The following is a 14,856-nucleotide window of genomic DNA, read 5'->3' as shown; positions in this document are numbered from 1 at the left end:
ATATATATATTAATATTTGTGTGGAATAATAATACTAAACATTATATTATATGTTGGTGTGGAATGATAATTTTACTGTGTACTCATGTATTTTTCAGACCCTGCCCATTATAAGTAGAATTTTACCTAAATAAATTAGTAATGGATCTGAATATTATATTATAAAGATAATAGGGTATATGCAGAGGGCAGGACCAGAAATCGATTTTAGGGTAGGCCAATTCAAAAAATAAAAAATAATAATATAAATACAAAAATTTCCAGCACAATACTCTTTAAATTTTATATAGGAACGTCAGTTACATTGATAATCTATTTAAATATAAATGTGGATACTTAGAAATTAGAATTATAATATATAACCATGTCATATGATTTATTTTCACACATCTTTTTATACTTCACCAAATTTTTGCTTAAGGAAAACTTCTATTTTTACTTAAAAAATGTTTGAGAAGTCCTCTCCCACTTTTTTTTTAGTGTTGTGTATTTTTAGATTTTATTTTTAATAGTCCATGATCATGGCTTCATAACCGCTGAAGAACAAAATAAGGATGATTGATTAAATCAAGGTTCGAAATGTTGTTTTTTATGTCTCGTGATTTACGGAAAATTGACACGCCGACGGAAAATCGAGCGGAAAAAATGTGGAATGATATGCCGTTTTCCATGGAAAACCGACATACCGATAGAAAACCAAACGAAAATAATGTTATATAATATGTTAAATATATATATATATATATATATATCAATTTTTTAAGTTGAAATTAATGCTATTTATATTTATAATCTTCAATAGCTAATTATTTTTGTCTCAATATCATATCAAATAGTCTCGTTAATTTCAATCTCAATGCATTTATACTCAATACATATATATATAGTTGTATAACTATATAATTTATATATGACATATATTTTAGAACTTAATTCATAATATTTATATTTTTATTATTTGATTTTTCTTTTTATATCGATTTATATATTAAAATTTTCTATTCACATATCTTATATTAAAATAGTATAGAATGTAACAAGTTGTTAACTTTTGCACCCAAAGTGTAGGATTTGAGTTCGAATCTCATATATATCAAATTCTCTCAATTAAAAAAAATGACGGCAAGCTCCGAAAATGACAAAAAAAACTTGAAAAACGACGACAAGGCAAAAAAAAAAAAAAATTTATTCGTCGGTTGTTTTTACCCCGGCAATGGCGCTGCCGCTGATTTTCATCGGAATTTAAAATTTTGGATTAAATTAGTCTAAAATATTGAAAAGTGTTAATAAGTAACTTATCATAGAAATATATATGTTTCATTTTCATTAGTTTCTGAGTTCCTGTGTTGAAATCTAAATAAATATTCACGAATTCAAATCTCAATGCATATGTTGTGGATTTGTCAATGTCATTGCCTCAAATAAAAAGTGTATTATAAAATCTTATTTCTCTAAAAAAAAAAGAAAAAAAAAGTGTATTATAAAAAATTGAGAGCGAACACCTTATAGGCTCAAAGCCTCAAACTCAATAAGATACAGGTACCCAAAAAAGAATAGATACAATACAACGAATATATCACTCCTAACCGCTATATTGATTTTGATTTGTGTTAGCGACAAACAATATAATTCCAATGACAAACATATTAATTAGTGCCTAATTTAGTGGAATTTCCTACAGTAATGCAATTGGATTGATTATAATCTTGAACATTATATTATATACGAGTCCAATCCATCACTTCCCAGAATCTGGGTTCTAAACAGAAAAGTCGTTATTTTCGTCTATGTCCTACAACTTTTAAAGTTTTATATTTTGATTCATATATAATTTTTCCTTGACACTGACATTAATTTAAAAAAAAAATTAATTTTTGATGTGTTTCTTTTCCCCTGACCTCTTTTAAATATAGGTTTAAAAATGCATGTGTCAAACGCTCCCAATTTTCTAGGATATTTTGGTCACTAACTCACCATATTTTTGTCATAAGGGTTTCAATTTAAAATAACTAATGTTTATCTCGAATTTAATCTTAAACATAATTATTAACGGAAAATATTTGAACATATGGTCTAATTCTTAATGTGTAGCCAAGTTAATATGCATAATGTTTCATAAATTAAATAAATGTATTTCCCTGTTCACTTAATATCATCTAAAAATATACATGACTTATGATTCGCAACATATAAATTATAATTAACTTGTTATTTATGCACACCTCTCGATAAAAGTACTATTTTGTACTGGAATGGGTATACTTGTCATGTATAATATTTCGATGGACGAAATCTTAGGACTCTCACGAATTCAAGACCCATTTGATGAATCATTTATTAAGTTGTCGGCCAATAACAACAAACCATGACCACAAAGTCTTATTAGGCCTCAACTAGAGGTTCTAAGACACGCCTTTGTATCGAGGAGACACTCGATTAGCTCGTCTTGACCCGGTCGAGGGAGACTATGTTGCACTACATAAGCTATGCATTGAAGGAAGTCGCTATGAGGCGCTTGAGGTTCTCGAATGTAATGGAAATAAATAATATACAAACGCTTCAATGGGGTAGTTGTCAAAATATTTGAACCCTTAGAATACTCACATCTCCATTTCACCGCTCTCGACGAGAAGATTATTTTGACAATGGAATAGCTATACTTCTCACGTGTCATATTGTCAATGGTTTAAATCTTGGGGACTTGTCACAATATTCAAGATCCGTTTGATGAATCATTTTTTAAGTTGTCCGCCGATAATAGAAAACCTCGATCACAATGCCTCGTTAGGCCTCGACTAGAGAATCAAATACATGTTCTTGAATTTATGAGGCACTCGATTAGCTCATCTTGACCCGATCAAAGAAGACTATGTTGCACTATTTAACTTATGAGTCGTTACAAGGCTCTTAGGTTTTGCAAAATATAAAGACTCTTCAATGTAATAGTTATTGAAACAGTCGGACTTTTTGAATGGCCAAGTCTTTGGTGCATCCAAGTATAAATCCCCTAGATAATCTTTTTCCCATTAATTTTACACATGAAGTGGAAAAGTTGAGGTTCGACTCAAATTATATGGCATAATTATATCCAGTTTAATAAAGCATATGCGGATAATTGTTGTCAAATTTTCAGAAACAACAAATATATTTTTAATCAACCATAATTATGATAAATACATTACACTATTTAAAAAGGAGTTTTAGAATGATAAATAATTGATTTGGTCTTTATATATTGGTAGTAAGTTACAATGATAAATAAAATATTATAAGGACCAAATGATAAATCTTCAAAAATTTGAAGATCACATAGTGAAGGGGAAAAATCTACGTGTACGTCGGTGGTGTATGCATTCCCTATCAAATGCGACAAGTAGATAAAATGATTTGACTGAATAATAAATAAGTAATTGATTCTAAATTTTCAATGGCATTTATAGTAATATACTAATAACACACCATCATGTGCTTTGGTCGTTTGATTAAAAAGTTCAATCAAGGGTCTATTTGGTCATTCAGGCACGGGCAATCGATTAAATTCCCGCCATGGTTTGGTTTAAGGATTTCACGAGAAAAAATCATTTAATTTGTTTCACATAAATCCTTAAGGGGCCGTTTGGTTATGTTTTTTGTTCCCGTTTTCTGTTTTATGATTTTAAATTCTAGAAAACAGTTTTAGAAAAACTGTTTGGTTATAAATTCAGAAAACAGATTTAGAATCATGTTTCTGTTTTATTTGAAATTTGTTTAGAAAACAAAAAACAATGAAAAATTGTTTTCTATTTTATCTCTATACAATTGAATGGAAAACATAACCAAACAACATTTAAAATATTCTGAAACGTAATTCTAAATCTGTTTTTAAAATTTAAAAATTAGAATCAGAAAACAGAATTTAAAAACAGAAAACGAGTTTAGAAAACTAAACCAAACGGCCCCTAAATTAATGTTATTTAACGATTTTCCATGAAAAAGCATCTCGCAAAATTAAGCCCCTGTTTGGTTAACTTTTCTATTTTTGTTTTCTGTTTTCTGATTCTAAATTCTAGAAAACAGTTTTAGAAAAACTGTTTGGTTATAAATTCAGAAAACAGATTTAGAATCATGTTTCTGTTTTCTTTGAAATTTGTTTAGAAAACAGAAAACAATTAAAAGTTGTTTTCTGTTTTATCTCTATACAATTGAATGAAAAACATAACCAAACAACATTTAAAATATTCTGAAACGTAATTCTAAATCTGTTTTTTAAATTTAAAAATTAGAATCAGAAAACAGAATTTAAAAACAGAAAACGAGTTTAGAAAACTAAACCAAACGGCCCTAAGTGTTTCCTTTCTCATTAAATGACCTTCTAGCCGTAGGCCAAAAAAATTAAAAGAAAATAGAATATATTATCGCTCCATTTATGTAGAATGAATGTTGTAATTACCATGTTTTTCATCACGCGATTACTCTGCTTTCATCAGGTATATGCGTGATAGTCAACAACTAAAAAATATACATAAGTCTCTCTTCCCAAATATTCCTGCTAATCCGAATTATTTGTGCTGGTGAGAAAGAAATGAGCAGCGTAAAATGACAAAACGACCTTCCAACAGTATTTGGGAAAACTCAAGATAAAGGCCGTGTGTTTTTTGGTTTCGCAGCTTAATGAAACCCGAATCAGCTTAGGGGACTGAGACCACGTGAAATCCAACAGCTTTTGTCTTTAATTCATGGTAGAAGCCAAAACCACGACATCATTCTCTGAAGGGGCAAATTTGTCATTTAGGGAAACCCCCCATGTGGAGATAGAGTAGAGATAGTACCGAGAAATTTTGGACCATTAAAGCTAAACTCTCCCACCCTTTTCTGAATAACAATATAAGAGATTTTAATTTTTAGTTATTTTATGATAACTTTCTAATTTATATATTATTATATGTTTTATTTAAGGAAATGTGTCAGCTGTTTCTTCATCGAGAGCAGCAAAATGGCAAACATCGTAATTGTTGGAGAAGAAGAGGGCTGTCTCTTAGCTTAGCATGCATATAAGTCCCTTGAGCAAATCCGAAAACAAAACACACACTCTCATAAACACACTTAGAAGAAGCAGAGACAGTCTTCACAATCAAAATGAAACGGATCGCCTTATTATCGGTGCTATTCTGCGCCACTTTCCACTCTGCCCTTTCCTCCAACTTCATAGAAGGTAAGCTCAAATAATTTACATCTTGTTTTGATCATTTGAAAAAGAAAACCATGGGCAAGCAAGCTTGATAATCTCAAGGGCTTGCTTGTCATTTAGCCTCGTGCTTTTTATTGGCTAAAGTTGGCAGCAAAATCAGTAGAGACAGTATAGAGCATTTATTAACAACGATGATAAAAAAACGACATGTCGTTTTTTAGGATTACTGGCGAACGGAGACTTCGAGCTGGCACCGAAAAAGTCGTCGATGAAGGGAACGGAAGTGATCGGAAAATACGCGATCCCGAAGTGGGAGATATCGGGGTTCGTGGAGTACATAAAGGCGGGGCAAAAGCAAGGCGACATGCTCTTGGTGGTCCCCGAAGGCGCGTGCGCGGTACGGCTGGGGAACGAGGCGTCGATAAAGCAGCGCGTGAACGTCACGAAGGGGATGTTCTACTCGCTGACGTTCTGCGCGGCCCGCACGTGCGCGCAGGAGGAGAGGCTCAACGTGTCGGTGCCTCCGGACTCGGGGCTTCTTCCGATACAGACGCTCTACGGTAGCAACGGGTGGGACTGCTATTCGTGGGCGTTCCTCGCCCCTGCCAGCGTGGCGGATATCATCATTCACAACCCGGGGGTTGAGGAAGACCCGGCTTGTGGGCCCCTCATCGACTCCATTGCGCTCAAGGAGCTCATCACTCCAAAGCCTGATAGCTGTGAGTTCATTTTCCTCTTTTCCTTGCGTTTGAATTTATTGATTCGAAATTTCAAATGCAACACTACTAGAAATGTCCACCTAATTTTTTTAATTGTTTTTTACTTAATTTTTATATTATGATAGGTTTCTAGGCCTTAATCGTGTTTTTCTCTTCTTAATAGTGTCTTGCGTTTGCATAAAATTTCACACTAAAAATTAGTATTGATTTGGAAACAAATTTCAAATAGAAATAGGTGTTCAAAAAAATCAAATAGAAATTACCCATTCACTAAAATAAGGCAATTGTGTCCGAATCCCAAAAAAAATTTGAAAAACTTATAAGGTCGATTTAAAGATTTCTAGTAAAGATGTAATCTTTGGCCGGTTAAAGAAATTCGATGGGTTGGTTTTAACCGGAAAATCTATTAATTTTAACCAAATGGTTCAAAAACCGGTATACCCATCAACCAATAAATAAATTTTTTGGCAATATTTTGTTTTTCTTCTGGAATCCGGGACTGATAAAATTTTGAATTTTTTTCCCAAATCGGTGACAACGTAATAACAATTTTTTTTACTGGCCGAAAAACCAAGCCCCTGTTTGATTAACTTTTCTATTTTTGTTTTCTGTTTTCTGATTCTAAATTCTAGAAAACAGTTTTAGAAAAACTGTTTGGTTATAAATTCAGAAAACAGATTTAGAATCATGTTTCTGTTTTCTTTGAAATTTGTTTAGAAAACAGAAAACAATGAAAAGTTGTTTTCTGTTTTATCTCTATACAATTGAATGGAAAACATAACCAAACAACATTTAAAATATTTTGAAACGTAATTCTAAATCTGTTTTTTAAATTTAAAAATTAGAATCAGAAAACAGAATTTAAAAACAGAAAACGAGTTTAGAAAACTAAACCAAACGGCCCCCAAGTATTTTAAGCACCGATTTACGTGAAATGTTAATTTTCTAGCCATCTCCCTCGTTCCTGGCATAAAATATTTAAAACTCCTTTTTCTTGTGTACAAAATCAGCAAGAATGACTATACAATTTATCAACTACTAATATCAATCCTTTTTCATTGAATGACCTTATGGTGAGCTGGTTATTGTTATCTGGGACTAGGAACGAGTCCGAGATTATCTTTTAGATAGAAAGTATTGATTATTTTATTTCCAAGGATTCCTAATCCTAACTCACCTCAGTTTTCTTGGACCACACAAGGTCACAAGACATAATTTATGTGCTCTGTAGTTTTACCATTTCTAAGGTATAAATGGCAGGTTGTTATTTCGTCACCACTGCATGATTATATAAATATAGAGAGAGAGTGTCAGCTAAGGGTAAAAAAAAAATGGTCCCGGTTGGTAGTACTAACAGAGCTTGAAAATTTTGCCTTTAATATCATTCTCACTTTGAATTGTTTCGGGAACCATACTTAAGATATGAATGAGACGATGACATTAAAATAAAAAAATATTTCCCTCCATGATTGTTGGTCCAACTCCATCCATGACATGAACGTAGAATGTATTACTAAGCAGTATCTGTATATGTGTGCAGAGCTGTCATTTATTACCATTCTTCCCATTCTCAAAATTGGAAACCTAACCCAATTTGTCACCCGACAATAATCAAACTCTCTAATTTTCAATTATCTGTCACTGTAGTTAGTGGTGTGGGACTAGTTGTTGCATGAGACCACCAGTCAACATTAATAGCCCTGTAGTCTCGTCTCATCACGTTCAACTTTATTATTATTATGATTATGATTATGGTTATGATTATGATGTAATTGTTGACAGCGAACCTGATACGCAACCCGAGCTTTGAGACGGGGCCGTACATGTTTAACACGACGACGGGGGTGCTGATTCCGCCGAACATCGAGGACGACCACTCACCGCTGCCGTATTGGATGGTCGAGTCATTGAAGGCCGTCAAGTACATCGACTCCGCCCATTTCTCTGTCCCACACGGAAAGTGCGCCGTCGAGCTCGTCGGCGGCAAAGAGAGCGCCATCGCACAGGTCAGCACGCCCCAAACCAACACCTTTTTTTTTTTTTTTTTTTTTTTAACTCTGCATTTTTAGTATTATTAAAAAGAAACTACTAATATGTGACTTGTCATAATATAATTGGAGTAACATAGAATTTAGACAGAGGATCTGGTTTCTAAAGAGATAATCTAAGATCTATAGTGATCTTCATTTTTTTTTATATATATATATGAAAAGTGTTAATTTTGTGGGCTCTCTAGATATATAGCCATATAAAATTTAAGTTTTGTCATATAATCAACCTTTGTTAAATTTTAAGTAAATAGCCACTAGATTTTACTAACAAAGTCAAAAGACGTTAATAGTTGTAAATAGTCGTTAATAATTGTAAATAAACCACCAGGCTTAAAGAGCATAAATGGAATGCTAAAAAGTCCAAACAATAGCACATCACTATAATGACTATTTATTTAAAATGCTTGCTTAGATAATTTGATATTAAATTAGGATATTATGTGTTTTAGGTGGTGCGGACGGTGCCGGGGCGAGCGTACATGTTGACGTTCTCGATCGGGGACGCGAGCAACGCCTGCGAGGGGTCCATGGTGGTGGAGGCGTTTGCTGACCGGGCGACGGTGAAGGTCCCGTACGAGTCCAAGGGCAACGGTGGGTCCAAGCGCGGCGTCCTCCGATTCGTGGCCGAGGACGCCCGAGTCCGCATCATGTTCCTCAGCACATACTACCACACCCGCAGCGACGACCTCTCTTCCCTCTGCGGGCCCGTCGTCGACAACGTCTCGCTCCTCAGCGTCCGCAAGAAGAACTAGACGCTCCCATGCACATCTATATATATCGGTTTCATTTCGTGATTTCATCACATGATATTTTTTTTTTTTTTTTTTACTTTTGTTTTATTTCTATTATCTATCTTGTATAAGAGAAGGATTATGTGGGTGGTCATTTATGTAATATGAAGAGTTATATAGATAAATCAGATATATATGTGGGATACGTTTTTCTCTTTGTTTCGTAAGAGAAGCCGGGCAGGGAAGTTTTTAAATGGTATATGTTCAGCATGAGCTGAGAAAAATAAACGGTATATGTTTCTACTTTTATGTATACTATTGAGGTGAGAGTAGTGTATAAGATATAGTTTGATTTTTCTACCGCTTGTTTTACTTTTATGAATGTAATATATATTCCGATCAAATTCATAAAACTTTTTGTTCGAAGTTAAATTTGACAGCTCTACACCACAAAGTGTTAGGAGGGCATTATCTCGTGTGTGTGTGTATATGTGTGAAATGTTTAAGGGTGTGAGATCAAATTCCACAAATGCAAATTTCCTTCAAGTTTAAAAATTATGTTTGTAGTTCATGTTTCAATGTCTTAACATATTTGATTGTTAATTAGGCAAAAAACTGTAACGGACAGAAGGTCTTTTACAAAATTGTCAAGCATATAAAAAAGAGATTATTTACTCATCCATAATATAGATTTTTACTAGTTAGAGTGGGGGTCTACAATTTATAGATTTGTGTACTTCACTTCATAACCATCCTTCATCCTTAGGCTATGTTCGTACTCAGATTTTAGACAAAAAATGATAGTTTGTAGAAAGTGGAATTCTTAGACAATTTGTGGAGAAAATCAAATTTTGTAGTGAAAGTTTCTAGACGAAGATGAGACATTGTCAATTTACATTATTCCTCGAATTTTAGTTCTCACAGAATTTCTTGGATTCAAACTATCAACATAAACATATAATTGATTCTCATTTAAGCTAGGAGTCAGAACCCTGTGATCCACAAGGGAACCACCAAGTATGTGTAAGAATAATATAGTCTCTAATCCAAAAACATATGATAAGAAACATGAACCTTAAAGCGGAAGCTAAATGGATCAAGCGTTTACCTCCGGCCATTGTTATCGGAAAATCGTCGGAGCTTTATCGGTGACTCGGAATGGCTTCGCCGGCGTCAAGGAACGTCGTTTTGCTCTTCTAAACCGAAATAACCTCGAACTAGATGGTGTGTTTTTATGAATGAGATTAAAAGGCTTAGGGACCAAAACAACTCTCTCTCAATTTATAAACCGGTTCCTTTCCATCAAAGAGAAACGGAAATGAGAGGCTTAATGTGTATTGATTCGTTGCTATAATTATGGGATTTGATAGACCATAAATGGAGAGATATATCATAACGTATTTACTTAATATACTCCATATACAATATACGGTAATTAGTATCCATATATTATATATTCGTAATGTATATCTTACATTCTCCCACTTGGTCTATAAATTCAATATATGTCACAAGAAAATTAATATATAGATCATGGCGATGAGTCCTCTATAAATGAGTATTATCTTCCATGTATCATATATATTACTTTTCACAAATTACCCATCAAAAAATAATGAATAAACCATATGTTTATTCTAGGTCCAAACATAATAAAATACTTCTCAAATCAATAATGATAATGAATGTGCACAAACCATATGAGAAATATTAAACTGAATACGAGTTTCATAAATGGAAATGTAGCGTACTATGAAAAATTACATTATGGAACCAAGTCCCATATTTTCCACATGATCCTTAAATTTCTTTGGTGGCATGCCTTTAGTCAAAGGATCGGCAATCATCAACTCAGTGCTAATGTGTTGGATGAGCACTTTTCCATCTTTAACACGTTCTCTTATGGCTAGATACTTGATGTCGATATGCTTACTTCGACTTCCACTTTTGTTATTCTTAGCCATAAAGACAGCAGCTGAGTTGTCACAGTACAACTTAATAGGCCTAGAAATAGAGTCTACAACTCTAAGCCCAGATATAAAACTCTTCAACCAAACACCATGTGATGTAGCTTCAAAACAAGATATGAACTCGGCCTCCATGGTGGAAGTAGTGACCAACGTCTGCTTCGTGCTTCTCCAAGATACAGCTCCGCCGGCTAGCATAAACATATATCCTGAAGTGGATCTTCTGGAATCTATGCAGCCTGCGTAGTCAGCATCAGAGTAACCAACCACCTCCAATTCATTGGTTCGTCTGAACATAAGCATGTAACCCTTTGTTCCTTGAAGGTATCTCATAACCTTCTTTGCAGCTTTCCAATGGTCAAGACCTGGGTTACTCTGATATCTACCCAATACTCCAACAACATATGCAATGTCAGGTCTGGTACAGACCTGAGCATACATAAGGCTTCCCACAGCGGAAGCATATGGAATATTCTTCATTTGATCCCGCTCAAGATCATTCTTTGGACATTGATCAAGACTGAATTTGTCACCCTTCACAACAGGTGCTATACTTGGCGAACAATCTTTCATCCGAAATCTCTCTAGAACTTTGTTGATATAGGTTTCTTGAGACAAACCCAAAATGCCTCGTGATCTTTCCCTATGGATCTTAATGCCAATGACATAAGATGCCTCACCCATATCTTTCATATCAAAGTTCTTAGACAGAAATTGTTTCACCTCGTACAACATTCCATTATCATTAGTCACTAACAAAATATCATCCACATATAAAACAAGGAAACATATCTTACTCCCACTGACCTTCTGGTATATACATTGATCCATGACATTCTCTTCGAAACCGAAAGAAGTTATAACATCATGAAATTTTAAATACCATTGGCGGGAGGCTTGTTTTAAACCGTAAATGGATTTATTAAGCTTGCAGAGTAAATGCTCACCGTGACTAGAGGAGAATCCTTCTGGTTGTTTCATGTAAACCTCTTCCTCTAGATCTCCGTTAAGGAAGGCCGTTTTCACATCCATTTGATGTAGCTCGAAGTCAAAATGAGCTACTAATGCCATAATTGTGCGAAGTGAATCTTTCTTTGATACAGGCGAAAATGTATCAGTGTAATCAATTCCTTCTCTTTGAGTGAACCCTTTGGCTACAAGTCTTGCTTTATGTCTCTCGATGTTGCCTTGTGAGTCTTTCTTTGTTTTAAAGACCCATTTGCATCCGATGGCTTTTACACCATCAGGCAACTCGACAAGATCCCAGACTTGATTCTTTCCCATAGAGTTCATCTCCTCAATCATAGCCTCGTGTCATAAGTTAGATTCTTTAGAACTTACAGCTTGTGAAAACGTTTCAGGATCATTCTCGGCTCCAATGTTACCGTCCATTTCTTGCAGATATACTTCATAATCACTAGGGATTGCTGAATTTCTAACTCTAGTAGATCTTCTTAATGGTGCTTCATCATGATCTTGATGATCTTGTTGTTCAACAGGTTGTTCAATAGGTTGTTCAACATGATCTTGATCAGCAACTTGATCTACATGATCAGCATTATCAACTTGTGGAACTTCAATAGTTGGTTGTCGTACACACGATTGAGCTTGAGGAGTGTGTATGATAATCAATCTATCACTTGAACTAGAAGGTTCAGCTTCATTGTGATCCATTGCAGAGACCGAATCACGCAATGGGTCACTCCCTCTAATCAAGTCATTCTCAAGAAATTTTGCATTCCTTGATTCCACAATCCTAGTACTGTGAGATGGACAATAGAATCTATAACCTTTAGACTTCTCAGCATATCCAATGAAATACCCACTAATAGTCCTAGAGTCTAGTTTCTTTTCTTGTGGATTATAAATTCTCACTTCAGACGGGCATCCCCAAATGCGTATATGTTGCAAACTGGGTTTCCAACCTTTGAATAACTCAAAAGGCGTTTTTAAACAGCCTTGGTTGGAACTCGGTTTAATATATACACAGCCGTCTTTAGTGCTTCAGTCCACAAGAATTGAGGAAGTTTTGTGGTACTCCTCATACTTCTCACCATGTCCATTAAAGTTCGGTTTATTCTTTCTGATACACCATTTTGATCTGGAGTACCAGGCATCGTATATTGGGCAACAATCCCATGTTCTTGAAGAAACTTCGCAAATGGCCCAGGTGCTTGTCCATTCTCTGTATATCTACCATAATACTCACCACCCCTATCTGATCTCACTATCTTAATTTGTTTACCGCATTGTAACTCTACTTCAGCCTTGAAAACTTTAAAGGCATCTATAGCTTCATCCTTAGAACGAAGTAAATAGAGATACATATATCGTGAGAAATCATCTATGAAAGTGATAAAGTATTTTGGACTACTAGCATCCATGTCTGGACAACAAATGTCAGTATGTATGATTTCTAACAATTCAGTACTTCTCTTTGCACCCTTTTTAGACTTATTGGTTTGCTTTCCCTTAATGCAATCCACACAAGTCTCGAAGTCAGTAAAATCAAGAGTACTAAGTACCCCTTCATTCACCAACCTCTTGATTCTTAAAATGGAGATATGTCCCAATCTCCTGTGCCACAATAGAGAAGAATTTTCATTCATAATACAACGTTTCAACCCAGCAGTAACATTCAAAGAGTTATAAGCAGTATTATTTTGCAAAGTAACAGAATAAAGACCATCATGAGACAATGTACCATAACCAACAGTTTTAGATTTATTTAATAATGTAAAACCATCATCCAAAAAGTTAAAACCAAAACCAAAAGGTACAAGTCTCGAAACTGAAATCAAATTCCTTGAAAAACTAGGAACATAAAAGGTCTTTTCTAAATGCAAAATAAAACCAGTACTCAAAACCAAATTGCAAGAACCAACAGCCTCCACATGTGAGCTCATCTTCCCTCTTGAGATGATATAGCACTCACTACCCACTGGCTTCCGTAGGTTTTGCATACCCTGCAAAGTATTTGAAACATGGATTGTAGAACCAGAGTCAATTCACCAAGTATTATGATCAACATCAGTTAGATTTGATTCATAACATACAAACGAAAATTGAATACCTTTCTTCTCAAGCCAATTCTGGAACTTAGAGCAGTCTTTCTTCATGTGTCCTTTCTTCTTGCAAAAGAAACACTTTGACTCTTTCTTAATGTCCGGTTTGACAGAGAGCTTGCCTTTGCCTTTGGCACGATCTTTCTTCTTCCTTTCGGAGAAAGTCAGATTCACTTTCTCACCCTGTTCCATAGCCAACCAATGCTCCTCTTGAACACACATGGTCATGAGTTCATTGATTGACCATTTATCCTTATGTGTGTTATAAGAAATCTTAAATGGACCATATTGTTGGGGCAGAGTGCACAGAATAAAGTGAACCAGAAAGGTTTCAGACATTTCAACTTCCAGTGTCTTTAATTGAGCCGCAATATCCCTCATACGCATGATATGATCACGCATACCTCCTATTCCAGTGAGCTTCACGGACGAGAACTGCATGATAAGAGTACTAGCCAAAGCCTTATCTGAAGTGACAAATTGATCGTCTATTGCTTTCATTAAGAGACGAACATTGTCATATTCCTCAATTGAACCCCTAACCCCAGCAGATACTTTGGTCTTTATGAACATAACGCAGAGGCGATTAGATCGCTCCCACTTTTCATAAAGATCAACCTGATCAGGGGTACTTTTCTCAGTGATTTTAGGGGGTTCAGGCTTCCTTATGGCATAATCAATATCCATCCATCCCAGCTGAAGGAGAACTCTTTCTTTCCAAACCTTAAAGTTGTCCCCTTTGAGTTCGGGGACATCGCACTTAACATCAGAGTAACTAACAGTTTGACTAGCTGCAATTTATAGAAATTAAACATGCTTATAAGAATTATGTTTTTGAAGAAATTAACTATATCATGATGTTATAACTTCTTTCGGTTTCGAAGAGAATGTCATGGATCAATGTATATACCAGAAGGTCAGTGGGAGTAAGATATGTTTCCTTATTTTATATGTGGATGATATTTTGTTAGCGACTAATAATAATGGAATGTTGTACGAGGTGAAACAATTTCTGTCTAAGAAATGTCAAATCTAGTGATTTGGATATTGTGTAGGTATGAGAAGACTTCACAATTGAGAAGAGCTTAAATGGATGGATTGATGTATAGTACTTATACTAGCAAGATGCACATTAGTTTTTTTTTTTAAAAATACA

General features: G+C 34.7%; 2 protein-coding genes across 2 annotated transcripts; one reads left to right on the top strand and one right to left on the bottom strand.

The window, feature by feature from the left end:
• Nucleotides 1–4,900: 4,900 nt before the first annotated feature.
• On the top strand, nucleotides 4,901–9,028 carry LOC149391347 (transmembrane protein, putative (Protein of unknown function, DUF642)). The gene is made up of 4 exons (XM_089618986.1): nucleotides 4,901–5,191; nucleotides 5,389–5,886; nucleotides 7,669–7,892; nucleotides 8,387–9,028. The coding sequence occupies exons 1-4, from the start codon at nucleotides 5,116–5,118 to the stop codon at nucleotides 8,687–8,689; spliced, it is 1,101 nt and encodes a 366-aa protein (XP_089475112.1). The 5' UTR covers nucleotides 4,901–5,115; the 3' UTR covers nucleotides 8,690–9,028.
• Nucleotides 9,029–13,569: 4,541 nt separating this feature from the next.
• Nucleotides 13,570–14,476, bottom strand: LOC149391346 (uncharacterized). The gene is made up of 2 exons (XM_089621117.1): nucleotides 13,709–14,476; nucleotides 13,570–13,601 (listed from the first exon to the last, which is right to left on the bottom strand). The coding sequence occupies exons 1-2, from the start codon at nucleotides 14,385–14,387 to the stop codon at nucleotides 13,570–13,572; spliced, it is 711 nt and encodes a 236-aa protein (XP_089477243.1). The 5' UTR covers nucleotides 14,388–14,476.
• Between the last annotated feature and the right edge of the window lie 380 nt (nucleotides 14,477–14,856).

The sequence above is a fragment of the Urtica dioica genome, chromosome 7 (genome assembly GCF_054948205.1).
Source record: "Urtica dioica subsp. dioica isolate 48M chromosome 7, U.dioica_male_clone48M_v1_H2, whole genome shotgun sequence".
Lineage (NCBI taxonomy): Eukaryota > Viridiplantae > Streptophyta > Magnoliopsida > Rosales > Urticaceae > Urtica > Urtica dioica.
Note: the sequence above shows the minus strand (reverse complement) of the source record. Positions and strands in the feature narration are given on the sequence as shown.

Bases quoted from the DNA above. Each gene is read 5' to 3' on its own strand.
- LOC149391346 (XM_089621117.1), bottom strand. From the start codon at position 14,387: ATGGATATTGATTATGCCATAAGGAAGCCTGAACCCCCTAAAATCACT. The intron at 13,602-13,708 runs GTATTCAATTTT...AATACTTTGCAG, and splicing joins GAATTGGCTTGAGAAGAAAG to GGTATGCAAAACCTACGGAA.
- LOC149391347 (XM_089618986.1), top strand. From the start codon at position 5,116: ATGAAACGGATCGCCTTATTATCGGTGCTATTCTGCGCCACTTTCCAC. The intron at 5,887-7,668 runs GTGAGTTCATTT...AATTGTTGACAG, and splicing joins CACTCCAAAGCCTGATAGCT to CGAACCTGATACGCAACCCG. The intron at 7,893-8,386 runs GTCAGCACGCCC...TATGTGTTTTAG, and splicing joins AAGAGAGCGCCATCGCACAG to GTGGTGCGGACGGTGCCGGG.